Source organism: Coffea arabica, chromosome 5e (genome assembly GCF_036785885.1).
Source record: "Coffea arabica cultivar ET-39 chromosome 5e, Coffea Arabica ET-39 HiFi, whole genome shotgun sequence".
Classification (NCBI taxonomy): Eukaryota; Viridiplantae; Streptophyta; class Magnoliopsida; order Gentianales; family Rubiaceae; genus Coffea; species Coffea arabica.
The window spans coordinates 48,621,268-48,643,291 of NC_092318.1; the positions used below are offsets into that span (position 1 = coordinate 48,621,268).

General features: G+C 36.3%; 2 protein-coding genes across 7 annotated transcripts; one reads left to right on the top strand and one right to left on the bottom strand.

Annotated features, from left to right (window-relative positions):
* Positions 1–3,164: 3,164 nt before the first annotated feature.
* Positions 3,165–5,925, top strand: LOC113743330 (F-box protein MAX2 homolog B-like). Its single transcript, XM_027271308.2, has one exon. It carries the CDS (start codon positions 3,413–3,415, stop codon positions 5,543–5,545), a length of 2,133 nt encoding a protein of 710 aa, XP_027127109.1. The 5' UTR covers positions 3,165–3,412; the 3' UTR covers positions 5,546–5,925.
* An 846-nt stretch (positions 5,926–6,771) lies between these two features.
* Positions 6,772–20,058, bottom strand: LOC113687966 (probable serine/threonine-protein kinase SIS8). 6 transcript variants are annotated; one of them, XM_027205529.2, is made up of 17 exons: positions 19,765–20,058; positions 17,901–18,301; positions 16,907–17,110; positions 15,956–16,147; positions 15,113–15,372; positions 14,791–14,910; positions 14,538–14,627; positions 13,819–13,914; positions 12,370–12,456; positions 11,038–11,122; positions 10,114–10,387; positions 8,870–8,993; positions 8,736–8,755; positions 8,359–8,515; positions 7,431–7,719; positions 7,182–7,254; positions 6,772–7,082 (listed from the first exon to the last, which is right to left on the bottom strand). In XM_027205529.2, the coding sequence occupies exons 2-17, from the start codon at positions 18,150–18,152 to the stop codon at positions 7,000–7,002; spliced, it is 2,406 nt and encodes an 801-aa protein (XP_027061330.1). In that variant the 5' UTR covers positions 18,153–18,301; positions 19,765–20,058; the 3' UTR covers positions 6,772–6,999. The 6 variants fall into 6 exon arrangements, with proteins under 6 accessions (XP_027061330.1, XP_027061328.1, XP_027061329.1 ...); XM_027205527.2 differs by having other exon boundaries at positions 10,114–10,414; XM_027205528.2 differs by having other exon boundaries at positions 12,370–12,462.
* Positions 20,059–22,024: the final 1,966 nt, after the last annotated feature.

Genomic DNA, 22,024 nt, shown 5'->3' on the forward strand with positions numbered 1-22,024 from the left:
GCCGGCTCTTCTTGAAGATTTTTGGAAGATTTTTGGGTCATTTTTGGTTATTTAAAGTCAAATGGTAAGAATAGGAATAGTGGTCAAATGGCAAGACTAAATCTTATGGTGACACTTGTCACCTTTTATTAAATGCTCACCTACCTTGTCTCCCTTATATCAATCCACTTAGCATCCTCTACTTATCTCTTAACACCCAGTAAATTTAATTTCAGTATCCAAAACTTAATCTAGTCGGTCGAATTTTTCCGAACTTTTCGCACTAGTGGGTCCCACGTCCGGTATATGCTCTTAATTCCTCAAAATCCATTTGATACTAGAAAAATCATCTAAAAATTATATCTGCTCCTTAAAATTACCTAGAAAATTTTCTAATCACGAAAATGCAGAAAACAAGTCATGAAAAATTCTAAAACCTAGAAAATGAAAATTACGGGTTCTCACAATTTGCACTAGCACCCATTCAATCGTTCTTCACCCAAATCAGTAAAAAAAAAAATCGAGAAAAAAGAAAATAGGCAAGAGCAAAACTTTTCCTCAAAGAAAAAAAAATAAAAATAAAACAAAATGAAAAAGAAAGGAACTAAAAACTATGGATGTGGGAGAGGAATGAAGTTCCAGCGGTGTATAATGATTGAAAATGTAGTCCATGCAGACGTAAAGATACATGATAGTGAACTCAATATGCTACACCACATTTGGAAAAAGATAAGAAAAAGAATATTTCAGCTTCAAAAACTTTGTCCCATCACCTTTTATTTTTGTTTTTTCCAAGATGGGGGAAAAAATCTGAACGAAACAAGTGAAGGAAAAAGGGGATCTAAGGGGACACTAATTTATAACTTTGAGTGAAGGCTAAATGAAATGAATCTTCCATTGGACAAATTAGACCAAAAGAATTTTTAGGAAATTTAACCCTTATAAACTACTATTCCTTTCGCCCTATTGAATGTGTCATATTTTTCATTTTAGAATGTTCCAAAATATTTGTCATGTTGAAAAAGTTAAAACAACTTTTAATTTATCTTTCCAATCATATGCATGTTACCATTCAAATTTAAAATTTGAATTTGTGGAGGTAAAATTGAAAAGAGAAACACAAACATCACAATCAAACCATTATTGTTAAAAAGTTGGATTCCCCGAACATGACTAAATAATTAGGATGGAAGAAGTAGTATTTTAATTGAAAATTAATTGTTCTGAACTTCTATCATAGTTGCATCTCCATACAAAGGAAAAATAATAATAAAGTAGGAGGTTTTGGATCCAAATTTTTCCGCTTACAAAGTATAAAAGTAGGGAGAGGGTTAAGTTGAATAGTAATGTGAGAGGGATTATAACTAGAAAGTTTTGGATTCAATACCTCTCACTTACCAAGGAAAAAAAAGTTACATCTCCTTATAGCTGATTTTTTTTTCTTTCGGTAGAAAATAGTTCAAATGGATTCGACTCCGGTCACAATCATAGGTCAAGGTATGCTCTAGGATCATAAGTTGCTTACAGAGACTTTAACAAATCACCCATCAAAAAAAAATTGCATCTCCTTATAGATTAAATCATTTTTCTTTTGGTAGAAAAAATTCGAGTGGACTCAGATCCGATCACAATTATAGATCAAGGCATGCCTCTAAAATCATAAATTTTTATAAATTGCCCACCAATATAGTTCTAAAAAAAGAAAAGTTTTAGTGGATTTGACTTCGATTACTAACACAGGCCAGGGCATGTTCTTCGAATCATAGATCGTTTACAGGAATTTTTACAATTTGCTCATTAATATAGTGCTCATATCAGCAGCGAGAGCAGCATGTCGGGGCATTGTTTCGGAACCATAAATCACTTGAGTACTTATCAATACAGTATTTGCATCGACAGCGAGATTAAATTTGAATACACAATTTGCTACCAAAAAATGGTTCGCCCTTATCAACTGTACTGGCCCATGCACCTGAATGATTCTCGGTAGCCTCATCTTGACTTCATTGTTAACCTTATCCTTGAGCCTCAGTTGTCATAGGCATCTTTTGTTTCTACAAGCCCCAGGAGAAAAAGCACTTAAGAAGTGCTGAATTTTGTGACCAGAGCGACAAAAGGACATGAACCTTTTATTATCTTATCTCAAATGTCATGTACCAGGATTATTCAAACCTTTGAAAAAATCCACAATGCCTGCAAAACGTACGTTGGTACAGTAACAGGTTACTTTGGCTCCATGCGCATCTTCACATGAGTTGTCAATTTGAACAAGGGTTAACGAACCATTGGGCCAATGGCTCAGTGGCCACTAGGGAGGGGTTTAAGTTCCTCCTTGGACTGTAGGTGAGGGTTCAAATCTCATCTGCAGCAGAAAAAAGTTTAAGAGTTGTACTAGAACACTCTCTTGGTCTAGTTGGGTCTGTATACATCCCCTACCACAGTCTCCTTAGGCTCCCCCTCCCCCTAGATTAGAATAAAGTAAGTTATACAAATGTATTTTTGCTGACAAAAAAAAAAAAAAACAAGGGTTAACGGCAATTCGTATCCCTTCACTATTATGGATTTGTGGTTTGCAATTAAAACTACTAAAATTGTGGCACTTCAATATTTTTGTACTATCAATTTGTAGCGAATATTATATAATTCAATTGAAAATCCATGAACCCTGATAGCTATTTATCAACAAAATGAACTTTGTACACCGAAATTATCCAGAGTATAAGGTACTAAACTCTTTTCGTCACAAAATTGTTACTACAATGTTTGTTGATTTTCAATTGATCTAGATAATGTGCCACAAATTGGCAGTACAAAGTACTACTAAAGAGCTAAAGAAAATTGAGAATTTTATGGTGCCAAATGCAAAATGGAAATTGAGCTAAAATTGTTTGTCTAATTGATGGTTTCACGAGTAGTCAAGGATGAACTATTTGATCTTGCGACGTAGTTAGATGGGACTGAGATAAGCCGTTTTCATCTGGTCACTGATTCAGATACTTCCCCCATAGATCATCACTCTCGTGCCAAGTCCATAACCATATATCTGTGGCCAGAGCTCCATGACTCACTCAATTTGCCATGGGACGGAAATGGGTCACCTCCCCCAAATGTAGACAAAATCCCCCCATGTCCCTAATGTGCCATTCTCCCATTGGCATTGATCCCAGCCCCTGCCACCACCCACCCACCCACCAACCCATTGCTTACATCTGCCAAGAAACAAAATTAATTTTCCAGCCCACTTGTATTCAGTCTACGGACTGTACAGTGTGCACCAGACTAGAATAAAGAGAAGTGAAAAAAAAATAAAAATAAAAAAAGGCCAGAAACTAATAATAGTAGTAGTAGTACTTTTACCTTCCTCTTCCTCCTTGTCCTCCTCCTCTTTCAACTTTTCAATCCATCTCAAAGTTTCGTTTCGTTTCATTTCTCCATGGCCACTTGCCAAACAACCGTCAACGACCTTCCGGATGTGATCCTCACCAATATCATCGCCGCCATCTCCGACGTGCGGAGCCGCAACGCCGCCGCCTTAGTTTGCCGCAAATGGCTTCTTCAAGAGCGCTCCACCCGCACTTCCCTCACTCTCCGGTGCAACATCCGGGACCTTTTCTTCCTCCCTACTTGTTTCCGATCCGTAACTGACCTCGACCTCTCTTTGCTCTCTCCGTGGGGCCACCCCTTGTTATCCCCCAACACTCCCACCACCACCGCCACCTTCATAGCCCATGTTCTCCACCAAGCTTTCCCTGCAGTCACTTCCCTGACCCTCTACGCCAGAAACCCATCAACCATACAGCTCTTGGCTCGTCAATGGCCGTGTTTAAAGCATATTAAGCTCGTCCGCTGGCACCAGCGGCCCCCGTTGGGATCTGGGGAAGAATTGCTAGCTTTGTTTCAGGAGAACACATCAATCATTAGTCTTGATTTGTCCAGCTTTTATTGCTGGACGGATGATGTTCCCGCAGCTCTAGTTGAAACCTCAAACTTAACCATCCTTGATCTCCTGAACCCTTCATTTTCCGAAGGGTTCAAGGCTAATGAAATCATGGACATCACAAGATCATGTCCTAATTTGAAGGTACTTCGCGCGGCTTGTATGTTTGATCCTAGGTACATTGGATACGTTGGAGATGAGAGCTTGGTTTCGATTTCGGTTAATTGTCCTAAATTATCCGTGCTTCATTTGGCGGATACCTCGGCTTTGGTGAATTCCAGGGCAGATCCTGAGTCTGAGGGGCTTACTCCTGAGGATGCTATGATCACTGTGGCTGCCCTGATTGAGTTGTTCTCGGGGTTGCCATCGCTTGAAGAACTGGCTTTAGATGTTTGTAATAATGTGAGAGACAGTGGCCCTGCTTTGGAGATGCTGAAAGTGAAATGCCCCAAGTTGAGGTCACTCAAGTTAGGGCAGTTTCATGGGATCTCTGTGCCGATCGAGTCAAAGTTGGATGGGGTTGCGCTTTGTTCAGGGCTTGAATCTTTGTCAATTAGGAGTGTTGCGGACTTGACTGATATGGGTTTGATTGCTATTGGAAGAGGGTGCTGGAGATTGGCAAAGTTTGAAGTTCAGGGTTGTAATAAGATAACCGTGAATGGAATGAGGACTTTGGCTAGTTTGCTTCGAAGGACTTTGGTGGATGTCAAGATTTCTTGTTGTAAGAATCTGAAAGCATCAACGTCATTGAAAGCGTTAGAGCCGGTGCAGGATCGAATTAGGAGGCTCCACATTGACTGCATTTGGGATGGTGTAGATCAATTTGATGGGATTCAGTATGATGTTGATCTTAACGGATTGGATCAGGGTGGGGCATCGAACCAGTCGGATGGATATGTCAACTACTTTGGGGATTATGACAGTGAAATCATGTGCAGCAAGAAGAAGAGGTGCAGACACTCCTCTGATCTGAATTGCTCTGCTCTGCAATTTAACAGCAGCAGCGGTAATGGATTTTGTAGCAACTCATGGGACAGACTGCAATGTCTTTCACTTTGGATTGGCGTAGGTGAGCTTCTAACCCCATTGACTGCTGCTGGCCTTGAGGATTGTCCGAACCTGGAGGAGATCCAAATCAAGGTTGAAGGAGATTGCAGGGAATGGTCAAAACATAAACAGTCCCCCTTTGGGTTGAGCACTCTGGTGCAGTATCCTCGCTTAACCAAGATGCATTTGGATTGTGGAGACACCATAGGTTATGCACAGACTGCACCGTCTGGGCAGATGGATTTGAGCCAATGGGAACGATTTTACCTGATGGGAATAGGGGATTTAAGTCTCAATGAACTTGATTACTGGCCACCACAAGACAGGGATGTTAACCAGAGGAGTTTATCTCTGCCAGCAGCTGGACTGCTCCAGCAGTGTCTTACCCTTAGGAAACTTTTTATCCATGGGACGGCTCATGAACATTTCATGAATTTTTTCCTTAGAATCCCAAATCTCAGGGACATCCAGCTGAGGGAAGATTATTACCCGGCACCAGAGAATGATATGAGCACGGAAATGAGAGCAGATTCTTTAGGCCGTTTTGAAGCGTCTCTGAACAGACGCCAGATTTCTGACTGATACACAGCGATCAGAGACTGGTGTGCAACCTATGCGCGATAACGAAGGAACATGTTGTACAGCGTGAATCTGTAACTGTTAAAAATAAATAAATAAATAAAAAATTGTAACCCGCATCTAGATCTTTGACATGTACATAGAGGTGTCAAAATGGATGACTTGGGTGGGTTTGGGTTGGATAAAATGGGTAATGGGTATAAGTGAGTCAACCCATTTATACCCATTTAATTAGAAGGGTATAAATGGATAAGTCAAAAAATGAATTGGGTAACCTAATACCCAATTATCCATTTATAACCTATTTATTTTAATTTTTTGTAAATTCAATTAAATTCATTTTTGCAAACTAAGTTATCAATTTATACCGCTCTTTGTACCCATCATTAGTTTTAAATATTTACTTATAATGTTCAATAAGCCTAATTACCAAATTTTTTTCATTTATACTCTATTTCACAAAATTACATATTATTTAATAATTGAATAATAAGAATATAAAAATTTGAACTAAGTATTATAAAAGTTAATATAAAAATTTAATCCAAAAATTTTTAACCCCTAACATTTTTTCCATATATAAATTTAAAATTTCATTTTAGAAAGATAAGAAAAGAGGCTCAAATTTATCATAAATTGGTAATGCCGAAAAATGAACAAATTAACAAACTAAGAGAAAACAAAATAATAAAATAAAACCAACAAATAATAATAATAATGAAACAAAAGTAGTTAACATCATGACAAAATGAAAAATTTGAAAAAAAAATGGATGGGGGAAAAGAAGAGATTTAGGGGAAGAGAATTTTAAATGGGTTAATTGGGTTTGATGGGTTACCCAATAATACCCATTTAATAAATGGTATTATTGGGTAACCTATTTATACCCATATACAAAAATTTAAAATACCCATACCCATCTATTCATGTGCGAGTATGGATAAATTTAGTTAAGTGGGTTGATTTACCACCTCTACACGTACACATAGGCTTTGAAGACTGAAAACCGGTTCAAATTTTTGTCATATATAATTAATTCATGCGATGAGGCTTCGCGGGATGAGGAACTTATTTTCCTACGCGCAATATGATGCATCCAGTTACCATGCGTAACATTTAAGAGTTTGATTTCAACAGAAATCGATGAAATGTAGTACATGAAATTCTACTACATCAACCATTAGTGTCGTCAACTCTTGACAATGAAGGCAATCTGTGACCTCCTCCAATCTCATAAAAGAGATCCATTTTCTCCTTTTTTTTTCTTTTCATTTGTATGACGGTAAAATTTTCGAATTGCACAAAAAGTGCTTAATGTTTTTTTTTTTTCAATTTGGTTATGAAATGAAATACTACCTTCCTAAAATTGGAAAATCCACACAAAATACAACTTGAGCTTGAGCCGAATATATTGTAACACCTCTACTATGTGTTTCTGTACAATTAAAGAGATTGCATTAGCACAATGAATACTCGCAGTCGAGCAAGCGGGTAAGAATGTCCTCGCAACTAGGACGTTCATGCGGCTCTGCCCAACAATCTGCAACCAGGAGAAAAGGAAAGGTGAGCTCCAACAAGCACAAATGAGCTTGAGGTTGTTGCTTGTTACGAGTTTGACAATATGTGGATAACCAGTTACCTGCAATAAGCCTACCAAGAGGTCCTTCAGGAATCTCCAACCGTGATCCCTCATTGGCAACAGCATAAACCACCTAGATTGGAAAAAGAAGGGTGAGTGCACTGTCACTTGCAGAGAAAAATGGTCAAAAATATTTATTGCACAAATTACCTACATGGGGGTGATAAATATTGAAAAAAAAAAGAAAAGAAGACTGACTAAAATTTAAAATTGAGAATCAACAAACTAAAAGGACATTCTATATCATACCCTCTCTGGTGGTATGCCCTCCCAGGGTCTACCTAGAGTGCACAGCTCCCACATAATAACACCAAGGCTGAAGATATCACATTTCTCGGTGAAGGGTTCATTGCGAATAAGTTCCGGGGCCATCCACTCCGGTGTCCCTGCAGATGACGAGTCCCCCATGGGAGAATCTGTCATTATTCTTGATAGCCCAAAATCACAGATCTTGACGGTCCAGTGTTTATTGACAAGGCAATTTGCACTTTTCAAATCCCGGTGGACAATCTTCATTCGATGTATGCACATCAGCCCTCTTAAGTTGCCAACAACAGAGACAGCGTTAATTCATATTTTCAAGTCCCCAACAACAGGTTCTAACAAGAAAACCAGGGAAATAAAACCAGAAGGCACACTTCGTGATATGCATTTTAAATGAAGATTGGTTTATTTGCTCACTCAAACTTGGACATGCTAAGCAGACATCAAAAAAGATGGTTGGACATGCAACATTACAGGGGACAAAAAGGAGCTTACAATAATTAGGGACAAAAAATCACAAGAGTGCGTGGCCCATTTTATGTATTAAAAGATCAATACAAGGTCTCACAACTATTAGCCTACCCCATGTTCTGCAATGCATTTTCCCAGCATGAAACAGTTGTCAACATAGTTAGTTTGGATGCCAAAACTATAGGGCAACCCTGGTTTGCCAATTTGGCAACAACAATCTCATTTTTGTCCCAGAAATCAAATCCATAATTAGACTATCTGAAGCCATCAAACTTCAAAAAGTGTAACTTACTATTTCTGCATTGCAACTGATAAGTCCTATGAAACCCTTTATGGTGCAGAAATTTCAGACTAGTTCCAATCTTACAAAAGAAAAATATTAAACTACTGCCCATAAAACTTGGAGCAGATAATAGAAATGTTGCCCAAGGATAAAACAAACCTGCATATGTCACGAAGCATTTTTAGTCTCCTGCGCCAACTGAGTTTTTTCTTCTGACCACTTAAATGAATCAGATAATACAATGACCCCATCTCCATGTATTCGGTGACCATTGATAAATGTGGGGGCTTTGTGCAGGCACCCAGAAATAATATAACTGCAAATAAGGCATGTCTATTAGTATCTGAAAGGCAACTGAATGTCTGTATTCCCCAAACTGAATGTGTTACACCCATCCCCACTGCCCAAAAGGAAAAATTTTGGGGTTACATTTCTTCCCGATAACTTGAAGTTGATATCAAGTGTATAGACAAGTAACAGAGACTGTTTAAATTGATACAAGTTGAACACAGAAAAAAGGAGGCAAAGAGATATACCATTTGGGTGCCGAAGGCGGCTGCAGAAAACAAAATAAAAGCAATAACAAAGGATTAGAAGGGATCTTAAATATTAAACCAACAGTCAAAAGCACAACTAAAAGAAAATGCCAGTGTAAAAATGAGCTGAACACCTTAGGATGGAAATCTCATTGCAAAAGTCCTCCATGTTTTCAGCAGTCAGATCTTGCTCCAGAAAAACTTTGATGGCAACATCAGTTCCGTTCCAAATGCCACGGAAAACTTCTCCAAAAAAACCTACGAAAGCACAAGGACAAAAGATATTCAAAAAGAGTAGGAAATGCAAGACAGGAAAAGAAAAAATAAACAACAGAACATTGAGGTTTGCAATAACTTTTGCATGAAAATGAAAAAAAAATTATTGTCATCTTATTCTATAGTTCATTGTTAAAAATCATTATAAGAAAAATCAATATGTAAAGCACCTCTGATGTCAACAATAATGAGCCCCAGAAGCTTCAGGAAATTGAAATGTAGAGTTTCGAGCAAGATGTAGTTTGCCCTTTGAAAAACATCATGATTTAAGACACTGATTCTATGAAAATGGAAAAAAAAAATTTATCATCTTCTTATTCTATAATTCATTGTTGAAAATCATCAGAAGAAAAATCAATATGTAAAGCATCCCTGATGTTAACAATAATGAACCCCAGAAGCTTCAGGAAATTGAAATGTAGAGTTTCAAGCAAGATGTAGTTTGCCCTTTGAAAAACATCATGATTTAAGATGGCCTCTTTGAGCTATCAATTGCGCCAACCGTTCCTTTGAGATCTTCCATAGAATTAAGTTACCGTAGGCAGCAACAACTTTATTCTCAAGAATTTCATGAAATCAAGCATGTGGAAATTACTGAGTAATTAAGAGACAAACTTTAAATAGCTATGTGGTGTATTTGCCTGTCTTTATTTCATATTGGGTATCAAATTTTTGTGAATATCATGTATCACGTAAATCATGCTTATAAAGATGTATTTGGGGAGGAAAAAAACATTGAAAATTAAAGCATTTGATGTGGAAAATATCCTTTTTGATAAGCAATGCATTAGTGATTTTTTCACAGTAACAGAATGCCCAGGGACTTAATTCATTTTGTCTAAGAGCTTCAAGGGGCCAATTTGATGCAAGCAACAGTTCAAGGAAAATGCTAGGAGAATATAGTTTGAGAGAACAACATGCATTTAAGCCCAAAAGTTTCTCAACCAACTACTACTATCCCGATGGGAATCCAAACTTTCAAGAGGATCTGTGGATAACAATTGCTTCCTTTCAAGGAATTTGCTCTACCAAAAGTGATTGAGAAAGAAAATTTATGGAAGACATAAACATCAAAGAGGAAACTAACAAGACAATTGCTTACCAATTCCAACACGAGTGCCAACTGTTAGTTCTGAGAAGTCAATGTTCCACTCTTCAAAAGGTAAAAGAGGTTTATTCTGGAACATAGGCGATCCAAGAATTCTGTTCCATGTTGACACCATGTCATCATTTACCCTGTAGTTTGATGTCCCACTCCTCTCAGGAGTTTGACTCCCATATTCATGAGGAGAAGAAGGTAATGACATTGCCTTTTGAGAATCATTGTGCTCTCTCTGAAAAGAATACATGGAAGATCTTCCACCAGATAAATCATCCTGGTCACCAAGGTAAAAATCAGATACCTGAGGAGGATAATTCCACTTAGAAAGAATAAATAACTTATCAGAGATAAACCACTAAGAGAAACATGAAATTGATGAAAGGCAGGATAGATGTAGCTCCATTAATTCTCCATGTCATTTGGCTTTCAGATCTCTGGTACATAATTCATTTTATCAGTCAAGACTTCAGAAAGCAGGAGGAAACAACTTATCTATAAATATTACCCAAAAATAAATAAATAATAAAAACTGCCATTATTTTTAACATTTCTTAGACTAATTGCACACTTTTAACAATGAATTCATAACAGAAAGTTTCATATTTGACACTTGATACAAACCATGATGTAAATACCATCCATTCCTGGTTTTGGACCAGCATTGTTTGATGCAAGATGATCATCTTTTCTCATGTTTGTATTAGTTGCCCGGAAACAGGTCAAAATGCAAGTCCAGAAAAAAATGCATAAAGACAAAAGGGATCTTTTTGAGCCCATTGACAAGGTCAAGTTGCTCACAGTAACAACAAGGTAGATTCAAACAGGCACATACCTAAAAAAATGTTACTCAACTTGCAACCAAAGAGACTACAAATGCAGAAGAATATGCATAAAGTTAGATGATTGGTCAAATAACGAACATACATCTTTCTGGACATCCGACCTATTTTCTCCTTGTCCTTTTAAGAGGCGATTCTGCTTCAATGTTTCATTCATTGCTCGAACAGCTCTAGCGTGAATCATACAACAGAGAGTAATAAAGTTAGCAGATAACATTAAGCAACAACAATTAAGCACTTCAAAAATGTAACATGGTAGCATGAAATCCACCACAAAGTGGTGAAACATTTCTTGATCTCCAACATACAGCAATTTTGATGGCTAGTTCAGGTATGATAATCAGCATTACTACAAAAATAGTCTAACACGCACATTTCAACCACAATTAATGTGCCTAGTCAACATGCTAAAAAATAGCCATCAACTAAAAAGCAGACAATGTAGAATTTAAATTGCCATGCCTCTGGTGTACTCTTGTAGGCCCATTTCTTTTTTTCTAGTTGAGATTACATTCCTGACTCTTTTTACAATAAGCTACTTTTCATTGGTCTTATTTTGTTTTGGCTTGTGTCTTTTGTTTCTCTAAACCAAAATGCTTCTTCCTATATGCATCCCTGAATCTCTTCTAGAACAACTTTTACTTTCCAGAAGTTCCATGGCAAAATGCCTTTTTAACACCTTAATCAAGAATCATTTTTTTTTTCCAGAAGCTATTGAAAAGCTAAATCAAAGGAGATATAGGGAGCCAGCTATAGGGAGCCAGCTTAAAGTAATGAGTAGTCAAATATCATGAAGATATATCTCTCCTCCCCCTCGAATAATTGAGACTTTTAACTACAGCAGAATCATAGATCTCAGAGACAGATACATGAGGGCGCACAGCCCTGTTAATTGTATTAACCAACAAATCCAGCAATTATTCATGAAAGAATTCTCAAGAACTCTCTGAGCCCTACAACCTCTTCTACTCTCAAGACTTGCACTAAAAACTCCTAATTAATCCTTACATCATTAGCAAGCTACTCCAACAAATAGTATCTCATATTAACATTAGATGAGCTTACTTTGAGTATGAATTATCAAGTTAAGTGAGGGATTCCAGTAGATTCTACTGGTGAAATGAAAGTAGAAGTAATTCCAGAGATAAAGTTCTTGACTAACAATGTTCTAAAAAGAAAAATGCTTCACATTTGAAGTTCCCTAACACTACATCTCTCTATTCTTTCACCAAATTTGGGATACGACAAAAGGTGGATTTACACAGGGAAACAAATTTATGTCTAGAAGACCGTCAAACAGCTTAGGAAAAAATTGATTCCTATAAGATGATACTAAAAATAAATTATCACAGAGGCCATTGACAACAAAGATATCACCAAACAAACAATAGATAAAAATAGGAGAGCTGATATCAACCTTACAATATCATCACCAATTTCTGGAGTTATACTGATGCTTCTTCGTCTTAATCTACGAGTCTCTGATGTTGAGGCACCTTCAGATCTGTTGCTACATTTGCATCAAAGATCAGTAGCAGTAAAGATTGAGAATTTGATTAACAAGAGAAGAAAAATATGTATTGTTCATTGTACTATCACCCTAAGGTATGAGTTTTGTAAAAAGCATCCCATGAAAATAGCTGAATGATTCTAGTTATGGTACTTCTTATCCATAAAATTTGATTATAGAGCACAACAAAAAAAGAAAACAAAATCAAATAAATGGTTACTAATTCCAAGCTGATAATCAAATGATAACTCAATGGACTGCACCAATCTCAGCATAGTTGATAATAGGATTGATGATAGCCCTGCATAAGACTTCAGTCAAATAAAGTACTCAAATGATTTTGTCTCATTGCTCGTCTTCATTAATTCTGCAGACCAGAATACCAGAGTCAATACTCAGTGAGGTGACAATTTAGTAGGGCGTCTTCAAGAAGTTACTTATGCATTCGAGATCCTTTACTTTTTTTCTTAATCTGTTGTCCCCCCCCCCCCCCAACCCACACAAAAAAGAGGAAAAATAACTCAGGAACAAAGATACTAAACAAGCTAACAAGAAAAGGGGCTATTCTGGACTTGATAGTAACCCCAGTTTCATAAATTCACATGTTTTTAGCTTTCTTTGTAGCAAATCCTGTTGTGATGTACATTTTACAAATTAAAGATGTCATGGTACTTGAAACATATGTTCAATGCAGTTATACAGAAAAGCCAATAGCTCATGATGCATCTAGCTACACAATTTAAGTGCTAAGAGTCTCCTAGTTAATCACATTCTTAAGCACTAGAGATCCTTAATTTCTATGTCTCTGTCCCTAGAATGGAGTCCTCATAAAGAGAGGGAAGCCATGCTGCAAAAGTATGGAAGGCAAATTCCAACTTAACTGCATAATAAGCACACTCTGAACCGTCAGTAGCACCACTCAATAGATTTTCCTCAACACTAGCCCTGGTGAGCCAGAAGAGATAGAGCAGCATATGTATACCTATGTCCATCTAGCTTGTACGTAATTGAACAATGGTGTGCCCCACCATCAATCACAGGATAAGAAAAGTTTAAAGTGAGGTTTAATGACATCATCAAGAAAGTTATCTTACCAACATAGGGAAGGGTATGCTAATTAAACAATTTCTGTAAGTACATTAGATATTCCAGTTATAAGTAAAATCATGTGAATCATGCTATACCACAAACTACTCGGTGCATTTTTTGAAATGAGAACAAGAAGATGCATTAGATTCATCAAAAATATTTACAAGTCACCATATGTGGTGTTTTTTTATTACTACTCAGTGCATTAACAAGGATTAGAAAAGCAAAAGCCAAAACCAGACAAAAGAGTGTATTTCTCTCAGGCACCTTGATGTAGCCATGTCATCAGAATAATCTCTAAATGTTCTGTTATCACCGCTAAGCATAGAGCGCCCACGAGCACGAGATGAAGGATGCTCTGGACTGTGAAATACAAAATGCAAAAGAGTTAAAAGCATGTAGATTAAAAGGTCTCATGGATAGCTAAACCACACACTGCAAACAGAAGAGGGGAGAGAGAGAGAGAGAGAGAGAGAGGGAGAGCAGCCCAAGCAGCCATCAGAACTTAACAACTGCTACATACCAAATATTGCCTGATTTATAGATAATAAATACTGTCAGTCAAATGATTACCCATAGAAAAACTGTCAGCCCACTTGCAGTTACAGCTGATATTTTAGAATTATCAAAGTTTTCAAATTGTTTGCACATTAACACAAGATGTATAATTAAAATAATAATGACTTAGTCAAGGATGTTATTTTCAACACAATGATCAGTTTATACTTCTAAGTCATCCTACTAAGCAGGCTTACGTCACTCTAACTACCTAGTCTAGGACCTTTACCTCTCCACCAACTTATATTTTGTACACCAGGGTTATCTGCTCCTGAGGCAACAGGCACCACCTCTGTGGCAAATATTTAAGTGTCCTCAACAAAGACAAAGTTGTCCTTTGGACAGATGATTAAAAATTCATTGCCACATCTAGAATGATTTGAAACAACATATTAAGATCATACAAACAGAAAAGCATCAAGAGGAACCTTGAACTAGCAGTCCTTTGTTCAGCAATGACCCTTCTCCTGCTCCTTCGCCAAAAGGTAGCCGCAATATTAGGTTCGCTATGATATGAACTGATACAGTAAAATAGTTCCAATAAACACCAGCTATGTAAGCAATAGAATAAGATTTAACTACGCATACAAGCATCCGTCTCTAAGATCCACAGTGCATCAAAATTGTACTTCATACAACATTCCACTTTTAACGCAATGCCAGTCTTGACTAAAATAGTACCTTAATTTTCTATCAACAAAAGTAGAAGAGCGCAACATCGCATTCCTCAAAGAAGGCTCAGCAGCGTTTGAAGAAGCTTCAAGTCTCCTCTGGTATTGAGGGCTATCATCCTTATCAGTACTGTAACAAATGAAACTATGCAATCACTGTTGAATCTAGAAAGCAAGGGATTGATCTAGATAGCTTCTAACTAGAAAACTTCTTCTGATGGAAAGAAAAATTTTGAAACATTTCCATGTCTCATTAAAAAGAACAAGGTAAAGGATGACTAATTAGGTGAAAACATGTATGTTTATGCAGAAAATATAAAAAAGGTTCTAACCCCTCAGGATCAGCTCTATCCGAAACCCCATAAAGAGGACTATTTGGCTCTAATGGTGAATCGCAGGAATCATTTTCTGCAGAGTCACTTTCCCCAGCAGCAGATATATGAGTCATATAAATTGCTTTAGTCGATAGGGGTATAAGCTGGCCAGGGAACCGCATAAGATCAACCAAAAGTTCCACAGAATTCAAAACCACTAGAACAGACATATGCTTGTATGAGTCTACACACTCTGAATTTCCTTCAGTAGGCAAACCCTGAGAGGAGAATTACATGTAAAAGTATAAAGACAAATCAGAAAAAGGAACCACATAAAAAAGCATGCCAGAGAGAATTTGGAAAATCCTTTACAGACTCAAACCAAAATTAACCTTGCCACTTGCGAGCAGTCAATACACATGCAACCAAGAAAATTAAAAGACATCTCCTTGATTGTCATTTGGGGTACAAAAGCAAATTTAGACTCATAAGCAGAAACACAAATAGAAAAGGGAAAATTTGACATTCCCTGGGCCTTTTCACTGGACTATGAAGTCAAATGTCTGACATCCTTTTTTTAAAGGAATAGGAGGCATATCAAATTTAGTGGAGTTTACGATGTAATATCAGGGTGTCACAGGCAGCTATTTATTGAGGCATTAGTCATAGAAGAAGTTAACATTTCTGGAATTAACGTGGAATACATTCATTATTCTGACCAGAAGTCATTAGAAGGGGAAGTATTATAGAAGCTGAGAATAAAGCCAACAGACAAAACGCTGCTCAGACTTTTATGTGGCATCACCCATAGATAATTGGTGCACAAATAGAAGTGCAAACCCTTCTACAGCTAAAACTTACCACCATTAGCCTACTCTCAATGCCAACTGTATCTGCAAGGACTTTGAATAATATTGCTCGAGGCCGGCATGAACCATGCTTTATTTGTCCAAGCATCTGAACACCTCTATTTTCAGAAACATGAGAGGTTTCTTCCAGTAAAACTTTTCCAGGACTAAGTTCCACAATTGGTCGTTTGTAGAAGTCAGACACCTGTTCATATGTAATAAGATCATGAGAAAGCAGAGAAAATACTTAATGGACCAACGTTATTAATAACAGCATCCCAAACACCAGTATAAGAATAGTAGAACAAGGTCCACAAAAACAAAAACCAAAAATAAATAAATAAATAACTATTAAAAATAAAAAATTTTAAATAAATCAAAGGTTTAGTCATTGAAAAAAATTTTAGACGCATGCTAAACTTCTTTATATACAGGAAGTGAAATGCAGGACAACATAAAAAAGCCCTCAAAATTCCAAATGGGCCCATATCAAGACCCTAGACGTCCTCACACAGAAAATTCAGGTGTAGAACATCAACAAAATTACACATGATCAGAAGCTATGCAACATAACAATGACATTGAAGTCCCAATTCACAATAAATCAACAAGCAAAATGTTCATTTACTTCATGAGACACCTAACAACAGGAAAAGTAATGTCTAGGTAATACGCAAAGCCTTCCTCTCAACAAAATAGAGAAGAAAATTCCTAAGGCTACAAACAAAATAAAAAGAAAAAGGTTGTGTAGCATCTTAAAAACAGCTAGAGTCAAAGCAAAACGTTTATCAGCTACCACAAGATATTTAGCATGCAAACATTAAAATGCTGCACTAAGATCAATGAAGAGATATGGACGAAAACAGAGTTTGGAAAAGACAGTAATACTTTATTTAAAACCAGAATTTAAATAATCCAAGAAATCAGTAACTGTCTATAAGAGCAGGATCTAATAAATACTGACCAATCCAGCAATCTTTTTTATTGTCGCCGCAGGATTTGAATTCAGACCTTTAACCAGGGTAGCAATTAGTTGCTTTAGCATGGAAATCTTTTTATCTTTCTCCACATCTACAAGTATAATATCAGCTCTTAAACCCTGAAGCTCCAAAGCCTGAAGCTCATCAAGAGTAGGAATATCTTCAAAAAGCTCCTTAAGCCTTTTCTCCTGCAAAAAACAGGTAGCAGCATGAACAACTGCTCAAATGGAACAAGATCAAAAGAAATCACCATTTATGGTTGACAATCCATAAAGTCCTAACGCCATCAAGCAAGAAAAATGCTCGGAAACAAAAGATGGAAATTCTCAGAGAGTACCATTTGAAAATAAGAAATTTATTTTTCCAATTTTTTGCACTCCTTTTCAGCGGGGATGCCTTGAATAAAAATGCAGTTCCAATAAGAGGTCTTATGTTATTTGACAAGTAAAATATTTTCACCACATGAGCACATAGTACCTAGAAATGTATGAAACTCATTATACCCTTGATATACAAGCTAGCTTATTCTTTTCAACATAAATTTTTTACATAACCAATTTTTAACATTGCAGTGACGTGTAATTTGCAATATCGATAAGCATCAAACTTCATGAATTAAAATACATGAACTGAATGGCATCTCTGAAGGCACATGTTTGCCGACAGAAACTTTCTGTGTCTAATAATGAAGATAAAACAGCTAAGATCTACTCCAAGAAAATACTCAAGCTAATGCAAACAACAATTATTTTTTAGAAGCACGTTCATGGACTTTCGTTTTTCTTGTTACCAGTGGATTCAAAGTGACAGCACCATTTTCGTGTTCGCAAAAATTCATAAAGTGATGATAATCTCTATAGCATTAAGTTCGTTAATCAGCCAAAGAAAAAAGGGCCCAAGCACCATGCATTTTAGATGTGATTTACCAGACACAACTTGCCATAATTACAATACCGACAAAACAAGTTTGGTGCTCACAGGAACAACTGAATAGAAACCATTTGGAATCGCTTCTGAAAGCATTCCAGTGCTCCAAAGGATCTGTGACGCCATCTGATGTGGTGAGCAATCATATTCATCTTTATTAATTGATTTTTTATTCCTTAGAATCTCTTTTTCTTTAGAGTCTAAAGACACAGATCCAATTTTTTCAACAAGATCTGGCGACCACCATGTAGCACCAGGAGGCCTCTGCTGTGAAGGCCCTGCTTCGTCTTGTCTCTCTTCCATGTTGATGAATGAGCAAAATATAGCACCATCTCATAGCCAACTCTTAGCCCATTGACAAGCTTATTGATGCCATAATTATTTAGAGACGAGACAACATTGTCTACAATTTTCACTTCCTCTAAACTCAAAAAAGCTGGAGGCCATGCGACCTGTAAAATGAAACTAATGGTTCAATATTAGATGCACTGAACGTCACATTCAAGAACCAAAAAACCCCAACTCCAAAAAGAAAGGAAAAAGACAAGATCATGCAAGATAGGGTTACCAACTTCTTGAAGACAAGTAAACAACAAGAGAAAACAAATTAGGAAACATGCTACAATTAAAAAGCTTGAGCCTTTTGACATCAGATATAGGTAATCAGTATCTTATAGCAAGATATAAAGGAGTCAAATGCAAATGTCTCACCATCCTAGATACAGTTCTCTACATCCCTCTGTGGGAAGTTTTAAATACAAATTATTAATATTTCCCGAGTTCGTTTTACCATGGAAAAGGTAGGGTCGCAATATAATGCTTGTCATTTCCTAATAGTTCAATAAAACCAAAGAGTGATGCCACGTGCTTTCGACCTTCTTCTTTAAACTTAATCATTAATGTTAGTGATTTTAGTGCTTAGTCAAACTATGAAACTCCAACATTGAAGCTTCATTTCCTCAGCATTACCATGATTGACAGCAGTATACAATCTAAAATTGCATAAACAAATTAATTGTCCTGGCTACTTGATCAAGGATCACAGATAATGCCAGACCAATTAATCCTTCCATCAGATAAACTGGCTTCAAACTCTGCTTTGTTAATGCAACAATAGCAAACACTAACAATGTACCCCTCAGAAAAATTTAACTACTCAAACTTCTCTCCCAAATATGAATTTATTATGCTTCAAGGTCCCACGACCAACTTCCAGACCTACAGTAGCTTCTTAGCGTCTGCAAACAAGTTAATAAGAGATTCAACTAGTCTACTCTGCAACATGATTTTTCCCGAAATGCTCAAGCTCTTTAGCAGTCTAAAGATTCTAAAGAAAACAACGATACCAGCAAAACAAAAACAATTATCACTCCCAACAGAAACTCAATGATACATCCCTTAGCAAATTCTATATTTAACCCACAATAATTACAAAAAAGAAAATGCAACCACAATGTCCATAACAACATCAACTGAATTCCGAGAATCCATCACAAAGTTAGCAATATATCCTGCAATGTTATTGCAATAATCAAGAAAAACCAGAAAACTCAAAAGCAAAATCTGCAATACAAATTTCCACAGCATCCATTGGATCCTAGATCTCCACCAAACACACTCCTCAACAAACAGAAACTCGATCACTTTTATACTCTTTTTTTTCCGTTTCTTCTTCAATCCTATATTTGCTTATATCAATTCAATCAGTTCAGTTCAGTCCATCAAAAAATTACGCAATCCAGTTCATATTAGCCTAAAAAACGAAATCCGTTCACTCTAACCAACATTTCCACCACTTAATCAGACTTCCGCAATCCAAAATTCATTTCCGCCGCATTAAATTAACAACAAATTCAACAATTATCACAAAACTACTGCGTGAAAGCGTGTTTCTGAGTTTGATCGAGGAAATTACCACCAGCAGATCTCAAAACTTGAATCTGAAGTCTACTCCACTGGCGCCGCTTGAAAGAAATAGTAATCGCATTTGAATTCTAACGCCTCATGTCCAAAACAAACGAAAAAAAAAAAAAAAAACTAAAAACCAAAAAAATTTAAAAAGAAAAATACAGCTAGCAAAAGAACAGTAGAAGTTTTTGAAATGGAGTGAAGAAACGGATGATGAATATGTAGAATTGTAGAGAGAGAAACGCTTAGAGAGAGAAAGTATGAGATGCAAACAAGGCAAGACAATATATTGAGAGAGAACGAGGGCGAGGCGGGGGTTGGATTTGATTATATAAATTTGGGACTGTAATTAATGATCCGGACGATGGCGAAAGGGATTGGCTTTTTTGTTTTTACTTACTTCCTTTTCTTTGGTTTTCATGATGTACAACATCAGGGGCATGATGTACACTTTTTTAAAGCGGAATCGCTATTGAGGGAGGACAAAGTACTAGCGTTGATGCAGTCGGTACGACAACGAGAGAACTCCTACGAGAGAAGCTTTTTTTGGTTTACTTTTCTTTCATTATTATTATTTGTTCAGAGGCACAAATAAAGGTTCATTATTTCCCTTGGTTTTGAATTTTTTTATTTTAAAAAGCAAATTTTTATAAAAAAACAAATGTTTTTTATATGCGCTCGATCACTATTTTCTTTAAGTTTTAGATTTCTCAATGCATAAAAAAAATAAAATGTAATATAAGTGCAAGAATTGTGGCCTTCAAATTGTTCATTTGAAAGTATTGAAACCATCTCAATTAGAACTTCTCAAATACCTATTATTATTTTAAATTAATTAAAACATTTTGCAAAAATCTACAATGATGGAAAACAAGTGCATAGTGTCATTAAATAAAATGTCATTCTACTACATCGTTAGTACTATGTAATTGTACTATTGATTTAATACATAAATTCTATTGGTTTAATACTTAATCTAATTTTCTTTCAAATAAATACTCTATAACCTAATATTCTTTTAAAAAAATACTCTATCTAATATTTTTATTAATCTTATACTGTGTAATATACACTTTTAAAAACTTGTTTCTAATAACAGAGGAGTGGAATTAAAGGAGCGAGGAAAGAACAGAAGAAATTAGAGTCCAGAACTTCTACATTACGAGTAATATACTTAACCGTTTATATATTAAATTAAATTCACAATATGGTAGGAAAATGTGGTAATTTTTCTTCATTTGGTGATTTGATTGATGAGACAAAGGAATGAGAGAAATAGAAGGAAAAAGAGTGTGAGTGAATAGAAAAAAAGGGGTAAATACTAAATAAAAGAGGTGGGAAGGGGTGGAGGTTTTGTGAGTCACGTGCAAAGAGGGCGCGAAGAAAGGCAAAGACGTCCGACAAGCCAGCTGGCAAAGTGGGGTGGATCACCAACGTCCACACCTTCGTCCGCGTGAACCTCTTTACAAGTCTCTCGTGCATAAAGTTCTAATTTAGCCCTTTTGCTTTTGTTTCCAGGGTAATTCCCTTTTTTTTCCCTTTCGTTTTTCTTCCCAAGTGTCAATCAATTCAATTCGACTACAAGTGGTACAAAAGTTAAATGACAAATTTCACACTTAATGCACTTTAATTATCCACGCGTGTGCAGTTACATTTCTAAAATTACGAAGATCTCCTTTACTTTAAAAAGAAGATTATACACATCTTCTCTTTTTTTTTACTTCTACTTTAGTTGAGATTCTAATATCCTCTTCATAATGAACCAAAAAAATTGAATAAGATTGACCTTTGATTACAAATTTAGAAAATCAAACTTTCATCAAAGAGAGAGCAAACAAAAGAGAATTGTGAAACTTCTGGCACATCAAGATCGTGCTAATTCATACCCCAATAAATCCTTGAAAAATAGTTGTTTTATGTGATAAGATGAAAAGAATTGTATGTAGGAAATTTTAAATTCAAAATCCTCGTTCCAAAAAAAGAAAAAAAATCCTTGTGCTAACTTAAATATGGTTAATCTATTCTTCAAAATAAAGACGCATTGAACCAACAACCTTTAAAAGACAGCCTAATTTTAGGAGGCAAAAATTCCACAGGATGCGCAATCTAAAAATTCATTACACGCTTAAAAATCAAGTTAAATGAACTCATGAAGAAATGTATGGGAAATTTCAAAGCGAAGACATCGAATCAAAACAAATAAAAAAGAGTACCAAGTCAATCAACTAATGAAGATTTCCTAAGATGTGAAGGCGCTAAACCACATC